Here is a 21,274-nt window from a genome sequence, read left to right as displayed (position 1 = left end):
GCCTGGTAACGTCTCCACTGTGACACTAGTTACTGTATTTGGCATTACTTGCATATGTATGTATATATATGCATCACTTATCAGGGAAATGAAAATCAAAACAATGAGATACAACCTGACACCAGTGAGACTGGCTCTCATCTAGAGAACAAAAACACCAGTGTCGGTGTGGTTGTAGGGAAAAGGAACCATCATTCCCTGCTAATGGGAATGTTGACTAATTCAACCTTTGGGAAGAACAATATGGATACTTTTCAAAAACAAGTAATTGGTCTTCCATAAGACCCAGAAATTTCACTTCTTGGTATCCATCCTAAGGCCCAAAGAAGTTCATGAAAAACATATGCACTCCTACATTTATTGTAGCACTATTCATGATTGCCAAAATTTCAAATACTACTCAGCTCTAAGAAAAGATGAAATCATGCAATTTGCTGCCATGTGGATGGATCTGGAGAATATCATGCTGAGTGAAATTACTCAGATGGAAAAGAACAGACATAGAATGACTGCTCTCATGTGTGAGATAAAAAGAAACAGAAAAAGAAACTAAAAGATCAAGAGCAACAAAATCTAAGAAGCGGTCTAGAGAAAAGTTTACCACTGTACAGGATTGGGAGTGGGGAAGCATGAGGGAAAAGCTGGGACAATTGTGGAGGCAAGAAGATACTCTAGGTTAGATCGTTGTATACATGAAACCCTATCATTACTGTAAATTGTAGAGCACAACAAATAAAAAAAATTTTTTAAAGATCATGTGAGCTGGTTAACCATAATTTCTAATATGAAGCTGGGAAAATTATGATTAAACATTTCATTGATGTCCACAGCTCAGAGGTTAGGCCATATAAAACTTTTAACCTTTTAATTATTTAGTAATGTGGGTAATGAGTTTCTTATGAGCAATTTAGATCATGGTTAAACATGTAAACTAAGTAAAAACTGTGTAGCGTAGCTGCTTGAAGAAAACAAAATCTCCCAATGATTACTGGAAAGTTTTAGTTTCACAGCTACTAATCTAATCAGTAGTGGAGAAGTTACTGATTAGAGTGACTACTAATCAGAGTGCAGAAGTTATTATCTTATATATGCTCTAGTTAGTTCTCATTAGGAAGTACAAGTTGACATACATAATTTTTAGTCTTACCTATAAAAGCTTTTCTTCATAGTCAATGGCAAGCAGCTAAAGCATTGTTTGTAGATCTTGTTCTCATCTTTTTCTAGTTCTGTTTCACACTTTGCACAACCAGTATATATAATGTTGGGAAGAGAAAAGTAAATACTCTGCAGAGAACTGTCAGCATTTAGAGTTATCGTCTGAGCTGCTGTAACAGGAAATGCCAGCTCTAAAATCTGGGCTTTGATTAAAATCACTCCTATAAAAGACAAACCAAAAACAGTATTAAAAATAGTCACAGTGGGGCTCGGTAGGGCATTTGCCTTGTATGCGGCCAACCCAGGTTCAATGCCCAGCATCCCATGTGGTCCCTTGAGCACCGCCAGGGGTAATTCCTGAGTGCAGAGCCAGGAGGAACTCCTGTGCATTGCCAGGTGTGACCCAAAAAGAAAAAAAAAAAGTCATAGGGTTAAAATTATAACTTTAATTTATAACTATGGTTAATTACATACTTGATTATAGGTTACTTATAGTAAAGGATATATCCAAGGTTTTATTCCTTGCTCTTTGGTTCTTTAGTCCTTTCCTAGATAATTTTACTTACTCATAGCTTCAGCTCTAATAAAATAAGGTGGGACTACTTCAAACCAATAAGCTTCTAAACCACAAAAGAAACCATGACCAGAACAAAAAGATAACCCACAAACTGGGAGAAAATATTTTTACTCTAGAATAAAAGAGATAACCAATCTGAGACTGAAGTTGAAGATCTACATGACTAATCTGGCTGAAAATGTGAATATTTTCTTCTTCCCTGTCTTATAGAATCATGCAAAATAAGTATAACCCCTCTATTAAAGAGAAATTCCTTCAAACACTGATACTAGCCTCTTCTCTCTCTCTCTCTCTCTCTCTCTCTCTCTCTCTCTCTCTCTCTCTCTTTTGAAGTTGATCATTTTCAAACTTCAACAGGTCAATATTCTATCTATTCTCTTTGTCCTAAAATGACACATAACTTGGTAATATTATTTTTACTTTTCTTTTTCAATTTCCAGCCCACTCATAGTCCACCTCTGGATGTTGGTTATGTAACCACAAGAACACTGAGATTCTATTTACCAAATGTGACACACCAAAAACCTCAAGCATGTTCTTTCATTACTTACCACCTCATACACTCATCCATCAACCAAACGCTGAAAATCTACCATTTGTCAGCTATCTTTTTCCCCTAATTTATATTTGCTTGTTATATACTAGTGAGATCCGTAACTGATTTCTGAAATCGTTTTGGGTTTTGTTTGTTTTGAAACCACTCCTGGCCGTTATCTGGGAACCATGGAATAACCTGTATTAAACCAGCATATGTTCAAGTCCTTTGAGTTAACGAGGTAACTCCCTTACCCCAATACTGAGATCAATGATTTTATCTGAGCACTCTCTCTGACTTTCCAAAGTGAAAAGACAGAATTTGTTCATCCTTTTATAAGTGCTAAAGTCCAGATCAAGAGGTCATCAACTGGTGAAACGTGGGCTAAAATAAAAAGGTAACCACTTAATTGGAATGAACACTTCCAACCATACATCTGATTAATGGTTAATATCCAAGAGAAGCACTTATAAAACTCAACAACAAAAACCAGGGGCTGGAGCGATAGCACAACAGGTAGGGTGTTTGCCTTGCACATGGCCAACCCGGGTTCAATTCCCAGCATCCCATATGGTACCCTGAGCACTGCCAGGGGTAGTTCCTGGGTGCAGAGCCAGGAGTGCAGGAGTGGCCCCTGTGCATAGGCAGGTGTGACCCAGTAAGAAAAAAAACAAAAACTAAAACTAAAACTAAACAGTCCCATTACCAGACCAGTTGGCCAAGAATCGCAGGAGGGCTTACCTACCTGTCCCCAACCTCCTCTCCCCAGCCTCCTAAGAATCACATGGAAGTGGACTCCCTTAAGATTAACTCAAATATATATATATATATATATATATATAAAAAACACTAAACCCTAGGCTTATGGAAAAACACATAGCAAATTTTGTTTTGCTTTGTTTTCTTTTATTTTGGGGTCACATCTGACAATGCTCAGGGGTTATTACTCCTGGCTCTGAGCTCAAGATCACTCCTGGTAATGCTCAGGGGACCATATGGAGTGCTTAGGATCAAACCCAGATTGGCCACATGCAAGCCAAGTGCCCTGCCTGCTGTTCCAGCTCTTCAGCCCCTATCATTCCATTTTTTCAACACTTATTTCCCCCTTATTCCTAGCTTCAAAAGTGTTTTAGTTTATTATAACTTTTATTATGAATTAGCATATTTTTAGCATCATTTGTAGTTAGGAAGCCAGTGCAACAGAGTGAAAAGTTACTACCAACTGAAGTTTCAGGAATTTATTCACTATTTTATTCCATTTTCATTACAAAATATGTGGTTTACTGAATATAATACTGATTTTACTGTTTCTTTCTAAATAAATTACTTCAAAAAAATCTTTAAATCTAGTTTAAGGAAAGCATATGGTCATGCAGAAAAAAACCGTATCAAAGGCCTTCTTCTATGCAAAGGCCGCCTTCTATGTAATATGCTTGTAAGGATTGGTTCCATACACATAATGAGTTTAGAAAGCATAAGTAAATTTTAATAGCATTTTAAATAGCATAAGTAAATTTCAGATTCTATATCCACTTTGAATTTAGCCATGAATAAAAAGTTAAGTTGATAAAATGCTCTATTTCAACAGATACTCATGAGATCATTTTCATAGTGTTGATTTATTAAATGATGAGCTGCTGGTAGCCATGAATAAGAAGTATTTTTAGTGATCCATGTAGCACTGTAGCACTGTCCTCCTGTTGTTCACCGATTTGCTCAAGCGGGCACCAGTAATTTCTCCATTGTGAGACTTGTTACTGTTTTTGGCATATCGAATATGCCACGGGGAGCTTGCCAGGCTCTGCCGTGCGGGTGGGATACTCTAGGTAGCGTACTAGTTCTCTGAGAGGGATGGAGGACTCAAACCCAGGTCAGCGCCATGCAAGGCAAATGCCTTACCCGCTGTGCTATCACTGTATCCCAAAAATATTCTTTATTTCTACATATATGTATGCATGGGTTAGAGCGATAGCACAGCAGTAGGGCATTTACCTTGCACGCAGCCAACATGGCCGACTCGAGTTCGATTCCTCCGCCCCTCTCGGAGAGCCCGGCAAGGTACTGAGAGTATCTCGCCCGCACCGCAGAGCCTGGCAAGCTACCCGGGATGTGTTCAATATGCCAAACACAGTAACAACAAGTCTCATGATGGAGACTTACTGGGCTCGCTCGAGAAAATCGATGAACAATGGGAGGACAGTACCTATACAGTGCTTTTTTTTTTTTTTCTGCTTTTTGGGTCACACCTGGCAATGCACAGAGGTTCCTCCTGGCTCTGCGCTCAGGAATTACCCCTGGTGGTGCTCGGGACCATATGGGATGCTGGGAATCGAACCCGGGCTGGCCGCGTGCAAGGCAAACACGCTACCCGCTGTGCTATTGCTCCAGCCCCTATACAGTGCTTATGTATGCATAATTTGGTGAAAACCAGTAAAACAGAATTGATTAGTTCCTGCCTTATAAGCAACAAATAAATGGTAGCACCTTTAAAAATTTAATTTTGTGCTTTTTTACAAAGAGTCATTTATTTCAAAATAAAACTTAAGTAGTAACAGAATAGAAAGTACCAAGAGGGTAGCTAAATAGGGAAAAGGAAAGAATTTTAGGGATAAAGCAAACAGAGAAAAGCAGTTCCTCGTGGTGCCACCATCATTAATCATAGCAATATATGATAATAAGCCACACACTATGAGTGAATGCCATGCACTGTTCCAAACATAAGTTTTCTGACATACTTCATTTCAGCATGACCTAAAAAGGTATGACTAGTAGAAATATTACTGTTTTATACATGATGAAACTTAAGCACGAAGATGTTAAGGCTCTAAAGATCCATAATAATTAAAAATTAACTTCAAAAGATTGTAGTCAGAACACCTATGAGGATCCAAATTCTGGTTCAGTTATTTACAAAATGTACATTTCACTTTTATATTCAATTTCATGTTTTCCTTATACATGGTAGCTTCCTTCTAGCTTATATTTGAAACTAGAAATATATAAACTATAAATGGAGCTTACCTGAACATTTATCCTCTAGGTGTGTTGCTAAATCTGACATTTTCACAAGAGAGGGCTCATTTTTTTGAAATTTTGCTTTGAAAGTAATTGCTCTTACATCATCCTCAAACAGGCACTCACATGTTGACCAATATGTTGTATGCAATTCTAGGTTTTCTAGAATGCAATTGCGCTGAACATATAGATATTTAAATTCCCAAATACAATCTTAAACAAATAAAAACAAAAAGTTAGCAAAGATCAATTATGTAGACTCAGACTCATACTGAAAGCCCTGATTAAATCAATGAAATACAACTTTTATCACATAGACAAAATATAGATTTGTATAAACATTCTAAGGATATTAGACATAATTTTATTATTTTTGTTATTACAGTTTGTTTTCTAATGGTGGGGTTTTATCCTGTGTGCTCAGGAACTATTCCTGGCTCTGCTAGGAGTGGTTCCTTGCAGAATTCAGTGGACTATATATGGTGCCGGGAATCAAACTGGGATAAGGAGATATAAAGCAAGTGCAAAACCCTGTACTATCATTCCTACCCTAGAATAATTTTTTATTAAAAAAAAATTTAAGATTTCTTGACTGCATCACAGCCCTAGTTTATCACAACCAACTGCTTTTCAGAGTGGCAACTTTCCTTTTTTATATCAACAGGCAAAAATTTTGTTTGTTTTTGTACTGGGGTCATAACCATTGATATTCCCAATGTGGTTGGCCCTATACAGTTTGGGGATCAAACCCTGGCCTGGTACATGAGAAGTTTGTTCTCATGCAATAAAGCCACCTCTCTGACCCTTTTTTTTTAAATACAAGCATATAGAGCCAATAATCAAGCATACAGAGCACATTTTTCACATATATGAGGACCTGGATTTGATCCCTAGCACCTATATAAATACATCAGAATAAAGACAGATAAACAGAAAATAATTACTACAACATAGCTCATTGATTTCTCAGTAGTTGGCTACATTTTCCCACAACAAAAAATAAAAAGCATTTAGAGTGGGATGGAATTCAGTGGTAGAATGCTTGCCTTGTATGTGGGAGGCTTTGGGTTCAATCCCTAGCACCACCAAAACACACATATAAAAAGCACACATTTAGATACAAACACAGCTATTCTAATTCACCCAGTACTGATTCTACTTCTTAGAACCATAATATCCTAGAATTGCTTGTAAAATTGTATTTCATATTAATAAATTCAACTTTAAAATTATAATAAAACAAAAAGGTTTCTCAGCACTAGGTTTTCAAAAACAAGGTATTTTTAGTTTCCCAGTTATTTCAGGACATATAATTTACGTGCCCCCTGATTTCTTTCACTGGATAGATTTTCTCCGTGGAGAATCTTAAAGCAAGTCAGTAAATTTGTGCAGACAGAGCATTATTAGAAAGAACTTGAATGGTGGGGGATCATGAGCATTTTGATGTGGTGGGGTACAGTAACTTTGAACATCAATACCATGGACTTTGGTAAAACTACTATAAATTTTTTATTTTTATTTTATTTTTTTGCTTTTTGGGGTCACACCCGGCGATGCACAGGGCTTACTCCTGGCTCTGCACTTAGGAGTTACTCCTGGCAATGCTCAGGGGACCATATGAGATGCTGGGAATTGAACCCGGGTCGGCCGTGTGCAAGGCCCTACCCACTGTGCTATCTCTCCAGCCCTTACTATAAATTTTTTAAAAGAAAATTTTATTTCTTTGGGGAGGGGTTGGCCACCAGCAATGTTCGGCGAACTCAGTCAGTAGTTCAATGCAGAAAGAGCTATCTCTAAGGTCCTTAGTGTTTCAAATGCTAAGGCTTTCCTATATAGTGTCTTGGTTTCCAAAATAAGATCTTTCCAATTCATATTTGCAAGAGTAGCTATCTCACTGTTTCCTAAATATAATTTCTTAACACATCCCATGGACTGCAAAGTTTTCATGTTCATATATTTTTAACTCAAACTCCAGACTCTTATTCCTTAAAGACAGTGAAATTTTGAATGACTGCTTGGACTTCTTTTTTCCTTCCTTCTTTCATTCAATTTTTTTGTTTTGTTTGGGGGCCACACCCTGTAGTACTTCAGGATGCTACTCCCAGCACAACGTTCAGGTGTCATTTTCAGCAGTATCTTGAGGGAGAGGTGGGTCAAGTGTGTCTGGAATCAATTCCAGAGCTCCCACCAAGCAAAACATATACTCTAGTCCACTTATCTATCTCCCTAGTCCTTCGTTCATTATTTGGGGGAGAGGGGTGGAATTAGCTAGACTTGTTAAGTGGCACACATGGACTACAAAGAGTAGTCCAACTGTAAATATCATACACACATGCAAGGCTTTAGAGTACATATGAAAATGAAGTTAAGAGAGGAAGGAGCTACCCATGTGGGAAAGTCAGAGGAAAAAACACTCTAGGGAAAAGAAACAGGTGAATTAAAAATTCTGAGAAAACAAAAGGATTAGCATATTCAAGAAATAGAAATGGGGCTGTAAGACAGAACAGTGGGTACAACACTTGTCTTGCACACGGCTGTCCTGAGTTTGATCCCTGCATCCCATATGGTCTCCCAAACCCACCAAGAGTAATTCCTGAGTACAGAGCCAGGAGTAACCCCTGAGGTTAGTTAACAAAATAACAAAATATACTGGAATGGCATTCGATTTCAAATATCATTTTTATGCATACCCATTCATCCCTAATCAGTGAAATTTACATCCTTGGTTCCCCATTATTAGAGTCTAAACTAGATGAATGCATACTACATAAGAGGCACACCAATTCCTACCACTGATGCAATATCAAAGGGTTTGGGGATTTGGGGGTTGGGGATTTGGGGATTTCTACTATTCTTCCCCGAAACATCAGCCCCCATTATCTGCAATTTCAATAACAGCAATTTCTGACAGATTCCATTTCTAAATATGAGTGTGTCATCCTCTTGAATAATAAAACCAGTGCCTAGTATAAAGGTTAATACAAAGAATGCCTCAAGAAATACCGAGTGGCCAGAGTGACAGTAAAGTAGTTGGGACATTTGCCTTCCATGCAGCCAATCCAGGTTTGATCCCTGGCACCCCTTGTAATCCCCTACGCCTGGCAGGAGTGATCCCTAAATGCAGAGCCAGAAATAAGCCCTAAGCACCACAGAGAGAGCTAATAATTTCTGGAACAGAGACCTTCTCATTTAAAAAGAATAATCCTGAGGTGCGAGTTAGATCTAAAACTTTTTAAAATGGTTATAAAGTGTGTTGAATGAATAAGTAAAACAATTACACCTTAATTTCAGAATTCAAATTCTCAATATCAAAAACCAAAGGATTATCTAGAGATAAATATAATTTTTATTAACCAAATGACTTATTGTTTAGTCATATTATGCATTGAGCAATCTGCTATGCTATAGCTCCATTATAAATGGATGAATATCTTTGACCTACATTCTGTTCAGCATGCGCTAAATTCATGTTCCCAACTATGATGTAGTGATCAATAATGATGGGTAAACTACCACGGACATTTGTTTGTCAGATTTCTCAACCAAACAAATATTTGTTACTGTTTGATCCTAACATAAAAGTCAAAATTATCTCTAATTCTAGTTATCGGTTATTAATGATTAACAGGGATGATGTGATTGATCCTATCTTTTGGTAACTGTTTTGTAAACAGAAGTTTGGGAAGATATATTAACCCTTTGGGGTTTAAAAAAAACACAAAGAAAGATTTGGGGGCCTAGGAGTTAGCTCAACGGGCTTGAGTGTATACTTTTCATGAGGAGGCCCGGGGGCAATCCCCAGCAATGCAAGGTCTCCTGAGCATCTCCAGGAATATCCCCAGAACACTGAGCTGGAGAATTCCCCTGAGCCTTATCAAATATAACCCCAAACTTCAAAAAACAATTCTTTGAACTATAATACTACGAAAATTAACACTATTATACCCATGTTGCCTAAATAGCAATAAAAAAGAATGATTCACACATTGAATCACTGAATTAATTTAACAGCAAAAATTACTCCTAAGTTACTAATTAAACTATCCCTGTCACAACTAAAGGGTTTCAGAGAATCAAAAGGAAAATATTACATATTAAAAGAGAAATTACATTCAATATATCAAAACTATTTAACCTGCATTTTAAATTAAATATACTCCTGGATATTTCAAACATAAGCATTCTATAGATAGCTAATAGTTCACATTTTTAAAACAACTAGAACAAAATCCTGGTACACAGTAATTTATTAAACAGTAACAATGTGACTTGAAAGAGTTGATGTAACTTCCCTAACACTGGCTTTATAACCAGAGAGGTTTATTTATCAAAGTAGTTTGGCTGAATAAAAATTGTAGAACCTTCTCCAGGATTAAATTTGTAAAGAACATCACTTGAAGGAGATAAAATCTTCACAAAAAAGGTAAAGTAGTATATCTGAAAACAAATGGAAACTTTAAAAAATTAAAATACTATTGATTTTTTATTTTGTCACCATTACTTATAAAGAACTTTTTAAATTACTGAATTGCTTATAGGAGGTATAGATTATAATAAAAGAAACCTGAAAAAGAGTATTTAATCATGATTGTTTTTATTTCAAATGCAGTCTAATTTTTCCTTAAATTCTCTTTCTTAGTTTCACAAGCATTAATCATTTACCTAAATATAAATAAGTTGAATTCTTTTTTGATGTATTTACCTTTTCTCCTTTGAAGTTGAGGGTACCAAGCTGCCCCAGGACCCCACAATACTAGCACATAATGTTGACCTTGGGTCTGTTCCACTGTTAACATAATTTTCCTTTGCTTCTGTCCTCTATAACTGTACAATGCTTCTGGAAAAGGAAAGAGAATTATTCTACAATATCACATCATACTGTATATTTACTATATTTCAACAGCTAATGATAAATAGCACTGCAGCACTGTCCTCCCGTTGTTCATCGAGTTGCTCGAGAAGGCCCAGTAATGTCTTCATTGTGAGACTAGTTGTTACTGTGTTTGGCATACTGAATACGTCACAGGTAGCTTGCCAGGCTTTGCTGTGTGGGAGAGATACTCTCGGTAGCTTGCTGGGCTCTCCGAGAGGGGCGGAGGAATCGAACTCAGGTTGGCCATGTGCAAGGAAAACACCCTGCCCGCTGAGCTATCACTCCAGCCCAATGATAAATAATGAAAATAAAATTATACATAATGGTAATTTTGGAAATTAATATTTTTAGTAATATAAAATTAAGGAAGCTCTCAAATGTTTACCTGTGAGTATAGTAATATCAACAACTCTTAGTACTGCATGGACTAGTATGTCAGGCTGAAGCTGCTCCAATTCTACAAATTCAATTCTGTTCATCCTCTGAGGCTGCCTCTGAGGAAGATCTTTGAGGTAGGAATATTTTGAAGACAAATACAGCAATAAGTCTTGAAGTACCATATAACTAACTAGATTAGAATCTAAGAAAGAAAGAAAGAAAAACACTCAAAAAAGATGGCAACATTATAGTTTCTTAATACATATTTTCTTAGAACTCTACATTGTGAAAGTGTGATTAAATATAAACACTATTTCATTCGTGCAAAATATGTAGCTTATTCTTGAGTTAGATGCTTATTTTTCAATCAGTGGAAAAGATGAGAGGGAATTATTTTCAAAAATATCAGTCTTATTCTCTTCTCTATTTTGTTAATGATACCATTTTCCTACCTATTAACCAAGATCAATATTTTAGTTAAATTTTTGTCTTCAGCTTCCTTTTATTTTCAATTAACTCCCAATCCCTGGCTCTTGATTGATTTAATCACACCTTCCCTGCTATGTCAACCACTGCCATTCTTTCCCAAGACCCTTAACATTTTACCCTTTAATACACTAAGCATTATCTAACTGCATAAGCCTTATTCTTTTCCACTCCTTAGCTGCCCTCCTCAGCATTTCAGTTTGCAATGCTGTTATCCTCCTTTCGGCCTACATATCACATAGAAGAGCAACCAGTACATTCTGCAAATGATTTCTTTCCCCTGAGCTGAGACAGCTTTTATATCTGTCATTTAGCATCTGAGCATGTGTTGCATTATATTTCTCATAATTGTTATATTGGTTTTTTTAATTTGTCGTTATGCTATTTAGATGTTTATCTCTTTCTCATTTTTATTGAACTATATTATAATCAAGTAGACACATTTTAAATACAGATAGATGGATCTGGTTGTTTGTTTGTTTGGTTGGTTTTGAGGGGAGAGACACCAAGCAGTGCTCAGAGCTTACTCCAGGCTCTGCACTCAGGGATCATTCCTGGTACAGTGCAGGGGAACCATATGTGGTGCCGGGGATACAGCCCTGGTTGGCCACATGCACAGCAAGCACCCTGCCTGACATACACTCTCACTCTCTCTCTCTCACTCTCTCTCTCTCTCTCTCTCTCTCTCTCTCTCTGTACCTGATAGATGGATATTTTTGAGATAAAAATTTCCTTGGTGAGGGCTGGAGTAATAGTACAGTGGGTAGGGAGTTTGCCTTGAATGCAGCTGACCCAAGTTCGATCCCCAGCATCCCATATGGTCCCCTAAGCACTGCCAGGAGTAATTCCTGAGTGCAAAGCCAGGAGTCACCCCTGCACATCTCCAGGTGTGACCCAAAAAGCCAAAAAAGAAAAATTTTTTTCCAGGGCTTTACTCTTGGTTCTATGCTCAGGAATCAATCAATCCTGGCAGAGCTCATGGACTATACATGAGGCCAGGGATTGAACAGGGTTAGCCATATGGAAGGGAAGCAAGCACCTTTTTCTGGTACATTTCTTATACCACACTGAAGCCTCCATATTCACTCACCTATCAATAGACCACCTACTGATAGTCATTCAGTAGACCACCAGATGTGCCAGGAATTATAGCAGGTGCTAGGGACATAGTTTCATATATTTCACAATTTCCATATTGTCAATGTAGAGAAAATCGATAACATACACGGGTATACCTAAGTAAGCATTCTAGGTACACACAGAAAACTGCCTAGGGAAGTTAAAATTTCAGACAATGGTTTTGGGAAAATATTTTAGAGTTTTCCAGGTATTAACTGGTGACAACTATTTTCAGGTTTATAAAAGGGGTGATAGTGGCTGGAGTGATAGCACAGAGGGTAGGGTGTTTACCCTGCCCGCAGCTGACCCGGCCGACCCAAGTTTGATTCCTCCCCCCCTCTCAGAGAGCCTGGCAAGCTACCGAGAGTATCTCGCCTGCACAGCAAAGCCTGGCAAGCTACCCGTGATGTATTCGATACGCCAAACACAGTAACAAGTCTCACAATGTTACTGGGCCCACTTGAGCAAATCAATGAACAACGGGAGGACAGTGACAGTGATAGTATAATAAAGCATAAAGGCCAATTATTCAAATGCCATTTTTATAATAACTTTATGGAGATTATAACTCACATAAATAAATTTTTCTTTTCTTTTTTTTTTTTTTGGCTTTTCGGCCACACCAACGGTGGCTCAGGAATTATTCCTGACTTTGCACTCAGGGATCATTCCCTGAATAAGCAGTACTCAAGGGATCATACGGGGTGTCAGGGATTGAACCCCAGTTGGCCACATCCAAGGCAATGCCCTACCTGCTATACATTTGCTCCAGCTCCAAATTTACCTTTTAAGAAGTATACAAACACAGGGTTCTTTTTAGTATTTCAAAGTTGTATATTTCTGCAGGGCTGGAGCGATAGCACAGCGGGTAGGGCGTTCGCCTTACTAAGTGGCCAACATGGCCGACCCGAGTTCGATTCCTCCGCCCCTCTCGGAGAGCCTGGCAAGCTACCGAGAGTATTCGATATGCCAGACACAGTAACAACAAAGTCTCCAATGGAGACGTTACTGGGCCCGCTCGAGCAAATCGACGATCAACGGGAGGGCCTTTACCTTTACCTTTACCTATATTTCTGCTATCTAACTTTACAATATTTTTGTTCCAAAATAATACTGAACACATCGCCAGGTGTGACCCAAAAAGCAAAAATTATAATAATAATAATAATAATTTCTTTCTTTTTTTTTTTTTTTTTTTTGCTTTTTGTGTCACACCTGGCAATGCACGGGGTTAACTCCTGGCTCTGCGCTTAGGAATTACCCCTGGCGGTGGTCAGGGGACCGTATGGGATGCTGGGAATTGAACCCCAGTTGGCTGGGCTGCATGCAAGGCAAATGCCCTACCCGCTGTGCTATTGTTGTAGCCCTGGTATTACAATACTAATTATACAGAAATATAATAACAATTTTAAAAATATTTTTTGGCTTTTTGGGTCACACCTGGCAATGCTCGGGGAATACTCTGAGTTCACAGCCAGAATCATTCCTGGTGGTTCTCGGGGGACCATATGCTTTGCCAGGGATCAAACCCGGGTTGGCTGCATGCAAGGCGAATGCCTTACCTGCTGTACTATTACTCTGATCCCAACAAACATATTTTTAAAATATAACTTATATGTCTCCTTAATATACTAAGTAACAAAATATAGCAGAGTAACAACTACCATAATTTCAAAGTGGCAATGGTTGCAAGTGCTACTCAAGTTATTTTCAATACTAGTAGTATTATGTGGAAACATACCTGCTAGGGCCCAGAAGATGGGGAAATGGTCAAAATCATCAGAACTAAAAATTTCATCTACAAAACTGAGTTTACATGGGAAGGAGTGGTAGCTAGGAAAGCTTGAAAACACTGGTGGAGAGAGAGGGCACTTGGCACACTTCTAACCCTGATTCCACTTCATGACCAATGAAAACCCTGGTCTTCTATATATCAGTCCTTTGCTAGTGTCCTTAGTAGCATTCATGGAGCGATAGCACAGCAGTTGGGCGTTTGCCTTGCACGCGGTCAACATGGCCAATCCAAATTCGATTCCTCCGCCCTTCTCAGAGAGCTCAGCAAACTACCAAGAGTATCTTGCCCGCATGGCAAAGCCTGGCAAGCTCCCCGTGACATATTTGATTACTTGACAGTAACAAGTCTCACAATGGAGACGTTACTGGGTCCACTCAAGCAAATTGATGAACAACGGGAGGACAGTGCTATTACCTGGAAATGTTTAATTTGCATTTCTGTTTATGATTTGTTTTCATGTCTCTCTTCTACCCAGGAATACGAGCTCCATGAAAGCAGGCATGAGATCTATGTTGTGACCACTCTTGTAACAAGCCAGTGTAGAGTGCCTTATGTCCTCTTTTAACATACACGTTTTGAGTAAAGAACCTGACATTGTTTTATGAGGAAAGTCCAGTACTGATTTTTTGCAGACTAGCTTTCCTGGATTTAGGGAAATCTTGACTTTCCCAAACATGCTTGTTGCTTTAATTATTATTCTCTTCTGCTTTCTCCATCTTAGATAATTCTTATTATTCACACAATGAAATTCCATGCTATACCTTCCACGTGCTAAATTATTTTTTGTTATTCTAATAATCTCTTGTACAATCAAAGTATTTCCATAGCAATTTTCTGATACATCAATACTTTCTGAAATATAGTTTACCATCTTATTATTTCTACCCCTAATGTGATCATATTTTATGCAGATTCAATACTTTGTATTTGTTTTCATTTAATTTTAACAATATTGTGATGATTATATTTTTAGGTTTTTTGTTAATTTCTCAGTTTGGGGGAGGGGGGTATTTGTTTGTTTTTGGCCAAACCTGTTAAAGTTCAGGGCTTACTCCTGGTTCTGTACTTAGGGGTCACTCACAGCAGTACTCGAGGGACCATACACTATGCTGGGAAACAAAACTGGGTTGGCTGCATTCAAGGTAAATACCTTACCCCGTACTATCTCTCCACCATGATACATGTACTTTTACTTATTTCATAGATGAAAGGACAGGAGCATAATAAAGTTAAATAATTGGCATAAACATACAGACTTGGAAGTGGTAGGACCAGAATTCAGATGCTGGTCTATTTGACTTCATAGATCATAACTTACAATTTATACTGTCTTCCTCACTTTGTATTCTTTTCTATTTCCTGAATTTTTTAAAGGACTCTTTTTTTTTTCATGGAAAAGCTTATTTTAAAGGAAAAAAATAGATATCATAGAAGAAGGTAGGAAAAAAAAAGATGGTAGGTTTTTTTTTTAGTAGTGGTAAACAGAAGAAGCTTCCAAGCCACAACTATTAATAAAGCCCAGGCTTTTGTTTTGCTTTAATGTTTTGGGGCCACATCCAGCTATGCCTATGGCTTACTCTGGGCTCTGTGTTCAGGATTCACTCCTGGCAGTGCTCAGGAGATCATATGGTATGCCAAAGGTTGAATCCAAATCAAGGCAAGCACCCTACCCTTTGTACTGTCTCTCAGGCCCAAAACCGAGGGTGTTCCATTATCTCAGAGAAAGAAATGGCAGGGATCAAATCCAGGCCTTCTGCATTTAAAGAACATGCTCAGCCTATTGAGCTGTTTCTCTAGCCCCTCTATTTTCATTTTTAATAGAGATAGAGAGATAGAGTCCTCCCGTTGTTCATCGACTTGCGCAAGCAGGCCTAGTAACGCCTCCATTTTGAGACTTGTTGTTACTGTGTTTGGCATATTGAATACTTAACAGGTAGCTTGCCAGGCTTTGCCATGCGGGTGAAATACTCTCTGTAGCTTGCCAGGCTCTCTGAGAGGGGCGGAGGAATCGAACCGGCTGTGCCGGGCCGGCTGCTCTACCGCTGTGCTATCGCTCCAGCCCCATTTTTTTTTATTAGTGAGCCATCATGCTAATCTTCTCTGTATCGTTCCAATTTTTGTATATGTGCAGCGGTAGGGCATTTGCCTTACAAGCGGCCAACATGGCCGACCCGAGTTCGATTCCTTCGCCCCTCTCGGAGAGCCCGGCAAGCTACCGAGAGTATCTCGCCCACATGGCAGAGCCTGGCAAGCTCCCCGTGACGTATTCAATATGCCAGACACAGTAACAAGTCTCATGATGGAGACGTTACTGGGCCTGCTCGAACAAATTGATGAACAACGAGATAACCGTGACCATGACCGTGAGACATCATGAGGTACAGTTGTAGACTTACAAATTTTTGTGCTTGGATTTCAATTATACAATGATCAAATACCCATCCCTCCACCAGTGCCCATTTCCCACCACCACGGATCCCAGTATCCCTCCCATCCCCCAAGCCCCCCATCCCACCCTGCCTCTGTGGCAGGGTATTCCCTTTTGTTCTCTCTCTTTTATTGGGTGTTGTGGTTTGCAAAAGAGGCAATGGGTGACAATCATGTTTGGTCTATAGTCTACTTTCAGCATGCTTCTCCCATCCTGGGAGGATCCTCCCAACACCCTTTATTTGGTGCTCCGTTCTCTATCTGAGCTCCCTTTTCCCCTAGCATGTGTGGTTGGCCTCCAAGCCATGGAGTAAAATTCCTGGTACTAATCTCGGCCATTCTTGGGTGTTAGTCTCCTATTTTGTTACTTTATGTTCCCCAAATGAATGCAATCTTTCTATGTCTATTCCTTTCTTTCTGAGTCATTTCGCTTAGCATGATACTTTCCATGCAGTACCACTTGTATGTAAATTTCATGACTTCCTCTTTTCTAACAGCTACATAGTACTCCACTGTGTAAATGTACCAAAGTATCTTTAACCAGTCATTTGTTCTTGGGCACTCAGGTTTTTTTTCCAGATTCTGGCTATTGTAAAGAGTGCTGCAATCAACAAACAATTTTTAATAAAATAAACCAATGCTCCTAGGGAAAAATTATTAAAATCTGTTTTTGTTTGGCTTCCTTTTTTTTTTTGGAAGGGGGTAGATACCAAAACAGTCAGTGCCCTGGGCTTTTTCCTGGTTCTATGCTCCAGGATTATTCCTCATGGCTCTCAAGAGAACTATATGCAATCAGCTGCATGCAAAGCAAGCACCTTTTCCCTGTATGACTAATATTTTCTTAAATTATTATTTTAACTCTACCCTTATCCTACTATGTGTAAATATTTCAAGTATTAAAAAATTTTTTATTTTTAAACCGTGTCTTACATTGTTCAGGCTGGACAGATGAGTAACTCCCAAGACTTAATAACTGGCTGGTAAATGTTGATTGAAGTACTGTCTCACCAACCCAGTGATCCTCATGAACAGTAATATCTAGAAAGTAAAAAGGAAAACTTTTATCATGCCACCAATTTCTTCATACTGTGATTATAAGACATGGTAAAATATTATGCATGCACTCAACACCACTAGTAAATAAAAAAAGGGTTAAAAATAAGTCTACTGGGACTGGAGTGATAGCAGGTAGAGCATTTGCCTTGCACGCAGCCGACCCGGGTTCAAATCCCAGCATCCCATATGGTCTCCTGACCACCGCCAGGAGTAATTCCTGAGTGCAAAGCCAGAAGTAACACCTGAGCACCGCCAGGTGTGACCCAAAAAGCAAAAAAAAAAGACAAAAAAAACAAACAAAAATAAGTCTACAAAGTTGGAGCAATAAACCTGGGTTCAATCCCTGGCATCCAATATGGTCCCCCAAGCACTGCCAGGAGTGGTTCCTGAGTGCAGAGCCAGGAATAACCCCTGAGCATCACTGGGTGTGATACAAAAAGCAAATAATAATTATAATAATAATAATAATAAGTTCACATAGATAAAACTGTAAGAAAACAAAGAACCTGATGATATGATCTGGATGCTAATATACAAAGTTAGAAGGTTTCAAAGGAACGCTTCTTAAAGACAATTCAGTAGAAAAGAAGAATAGAACTAGAACAGAACAAAGGTCCTCAGAGAGCAGTGTACAGTATTGTTATCATTATATCATCATTAACAATGATAAGGAAACTAACACCAATGCTATAGAAATGTATCATGCTAGCGTCCAGGAAAGGTAGATGGTTAAAAAAAAAAGACTAGGTCTCAAAAGCTTAAGAGAGTCTGGCTGGATGGGGGGGGTTATTTATTTTATAAAATAAATTACCACTGTACCATGATGACCTTACCTGTGAGTAATATAATATCTCCAAGAAACAATGTAAGTGCCCAAAATGCTGCAGTCCTCCATAAAAAAACCTTCTTCTGAGTTTCTGATTGATCAATCACCACAATTGTTGCTAAAGGTACTTTTGAGCCAGAATTTGGTCCTGATTTTATAGTTATTTCTTTCACGTGACACGGAGATAACACCATAACTAAACAATTATACTTCTGACTTTTAGAAAAGCAATCTTTTATTAATGTTGTTTTTTTAACTCCCTTAAATCCATACGCCTTCCTCTGGTTCACTGCTACAGTAGAATCTTCAGTACTAGAAACTAACTTAATTTTCTTAGCTACTTGGAGAACTTTAGACTGAGCTTTAGAGAGGCACATTTTATCCTGAGAAGTACAACTTCTTTTAACAGGACTTTTGTGGAAGGTATTTACTTGTGAATATAGTATCCCCGAGTTACAGGACTCAACATATATCTCATTTGGCGGCAGTTTAGCTTCAGAAGTGAAGATCTGCTGAAATGCTGTATTCCCTTTAAGATCTTTATCAGACTCGATGTGGCTATGGCAACTTTTTGTTTCAGGACAAACAGGACTAAAAAGTTCAAGGGAATATGCTTGGGTTTGTTCATTCTCATAGCCTTCTGCCAAATCATCCTTAGGTTGAATCTCTTTTTCTTCAGTTACTCCTATTTCCCCGTCACCTGCCTTTGATTCAATATCCAAGCTTATGGCCCTTTTATTTGTAGAATTTTGCTTTTCATACTCCCTTTGAGCTAAAAAAGCAACCTGGCTAGAGGTCATTATACTGAGAAATTCAGTATCAGTAGATATCTTAAGATCTGAGACCATCTTAACTGACCTTGCAGACACTGGCTTATCTACTGTATTTGAAGAAAAAAACTTCAAACTTCTGTTTCCTATTTCATGATGTTCTGTTGCTATACATTTTGTCTCAGTTGCTACTGGGCCTATCTTAACCTGTTCAGTATCACGTTCCAAATCTAACAGGGTTTCAAATTTATGATCTAACTGAAAGGAATTACTTTGAAAGTTTTGACCACATAAATTTGACTGGTTTTTATGCTGTTCACTTGTGATCTTCTTGATTTCACTGAAATGTTTTTGATACTTTTCTTCCTCAGTTAAATCTTGAACTCTGTTCTTAAATCCACATATTTGTACATCAGAATTAGTAGTAACACTCATTCCAAAGGAGTGAATCTTCTGAGATTTAAGAGTCTGTGTTTCAGACATACAATGTACAAGTTTATCTTTCATATCAACAGATCTATTCATAGGATTTGTTGGGTCAACAACATCTGTTACTTGATCATATTCAAGATTATGCTTGCATTCTTCATCCTTTAGATGTAAAGAATGCTGATCATAAAAAAGCTTAATTTTTTTCCAGGGATCAGCAGTTGAAGTTAAAGAAGTTGATTCCTGTGGTACTGTCATTTCCGATGAACTAATTGGAGCCCCCCAAAAAATGTGAATTTGAGATCCTCCATTCATGGTTTCTGGGGGGAAAAAAGAAATACCTAAAATGAGAATTTTGTCAGTAGGCTTTTAAACATTGATATTAACTTCATAATATGTCAAAAATAAATAATATAAACTATAACTCGAGGGACAGGAGAGTAGCTCAAAGGGCTAGTACCTCAGGATTGCATGCTTGAGATCCCAGTTCAATCCCTAGAACATATGGCCTCTAGACATTATTTGTTCTCAGCACTCCTTGATCCATGCACTGAACCACCAGGCCTGCTGGCAGAGTACAGCCCAAAGTGACCTCCGGGTCCTCTGAGCATCTAGAAAGTCCCTCACAAAAATAAATTATGAGCCCTAACCATAATGAACAGAGATTATTTCATACTCCACTTAATCATAAAATTCATCAATGTATAAGAAAGCATTTTGGGGGGAAACAATCAAAAAAGAAATAAAAAATACTCACATATTCTTTTTGGGGGGTGAGGAAGTGAAGGAAGGAGGCCACTCAGTGATGCTCTGAGGCTACTCCTGGCTCTACACTCAAGAATTACTCCTAGTAGTGCTTTAGGGACCATATGGGATGCTGGGGATTGAACTCAGGCCAGCCACATGCAAGGCAAGTGTCCTACCTGTGTACTATCTCTCCAGCCCCTCACATAGATTTTTTTAGTGAAAAAAATTCAAGTATACAAATATCAAATGGGTAAATTCTTAGTATGTTTAGTTCTTATGTTGTATAAACTTACATATTTTAATTTTTTGGTTTGGGGGCCACTCCTGGTGATGCTCAGGGGTTACCCTGGATCTTCTCATTACTTCTGGGGTGCTTGAGGGACTATATGGGATGCCAGGGATTGAACCTTGGTCATCAGTGGAAGGTAAACACCCTATCTGCTGTACTATTACTCCAGCCCCTATATTTGCACATTTAAAATAAGTCAGTAAAAAAGGTGCAAAAGTCTTGTTTTAATTGTACTATAGCCATCTTTAAATTCTGCTTTTTTTCATATTTCAAGTTACTTCATAAATTTAGAGTCTCCTTCCTTTAAAATTAATTGCCAAGACCAATATTCAGACTCAAACCAGGGGCCAATAGTGGAGTGGGGAGGCTGTATGCCTTGCATGTGGCCAACCCAGGTTTGGCATCCCATATGGTCCCCCAAGCACCACCAGGAGTAACTCCTGAGTGCAGAGCCAGGAGTAATTTCTGAGCATCACTGAGGGTAACCCAAAAAGAAAAGAAAAAAAAGATTCAAATCAGAATATAGTGAAAGTAAGAGAGGGAAAAAAAAATGCGGTTCACTTCAAAATGTACAAATGAGGGGCTTGAGAGATAACATAGCAGGTCACTTGTCTATCATGGGGCCAACCTGGGTTTGATCCTTGGCTTCCCCCAGCACTGCCAGGGGCCCTGAGCACTGCCAAGTGTGGCCCCAAAACCAAAAAATAGAAGATAATGTGCAAATGACTGTATTATCTATTTTAAATCCAAACTGTTAGCACAATCAGTGTTATTTTTCCTTTTTTCCCTCCTCCCCC

The 21,274-nt window shown here is 38.4% G+C and overlaps 1 protein-coding gene and 1 long non-coding RNA gene across 3 annotated transcripts in view; one reads left to right on the top strand and one right to left on the bottom strand.

Moving 5' to 3' along the window:
* The window catches only part of SHLD2 (shieldin complex subunit 2), a 29,476-nt gene extending 9,718 nt beyond the window's left edge, over positions 1-19,758 (bottom strand). The window contains exons 1-6 of the mRNA XM_056130485.1: positions 18,250-19,758; positions 17,291-17,398; positions 10,541-10,735; positions 9,985-10,119; positions 5,289-5,495; positions 1,148-1,376 (exon numbers count right to left, since the gene is read on the bottom strand). Coding sequence (XP_055986460.1) covers positions 1,148-1,376; positions 5,289-5,495; positions 9,985-10,119; positions 10,541-10,735; positions 17,291-17,398; positions 18,250-19,756 — 2,381 coding nt within the window. The 5' untranslated portion in view covers positions 19,757-19,758. The remainder of the gene's footprint in view (positions 1-1,147; positions 1,377-5,288; positions 5,496-9,984; positions 10,120-10,540; positions 10,736-17,290; positions 17,399-18,249) is intronic.
* Positions 9,601-21,274, top strand: part of LOC130038645 (uncharacterized) — a 38,436-nt gene continuing 26,762 nt past the window's right edge. Inside the window, exons 1-2 of one of the 2 annotated variants that reach the window (XR_008794745.1) lie at positions 9,601-9,705; positions 15,004-15,075. This is a non-coding gene — a long non-coding RNA (uncharacterized LOC130038645). The remainder of the gene's footprint in view (positions 9,706-15,003; positions 15,076-21,274) is intronic. The other variant, XR_008794744.1, reaches the window with a different exon arrangement.

Source organism: Sorex fumeus, unplaced genomic scaffold (genome assembly GCF_029834395.1).
Source record: "Sorex fumeus unplaced genomic scaffold, SorFum_2.1 ptg000078l, whole genome shotgun sequence".
Lineage (NCBI taxonomy): Eukaryota > Metazoa > Chordata > Mammalia > Eulipotyphla > Soricidae > Sorex > Sorex fumeus.
The sequence above is the reverse complement of the archived record's forward strand: the minus strand, read 5'-3'. Positions and strand labels throughout refer to the sequence as shown.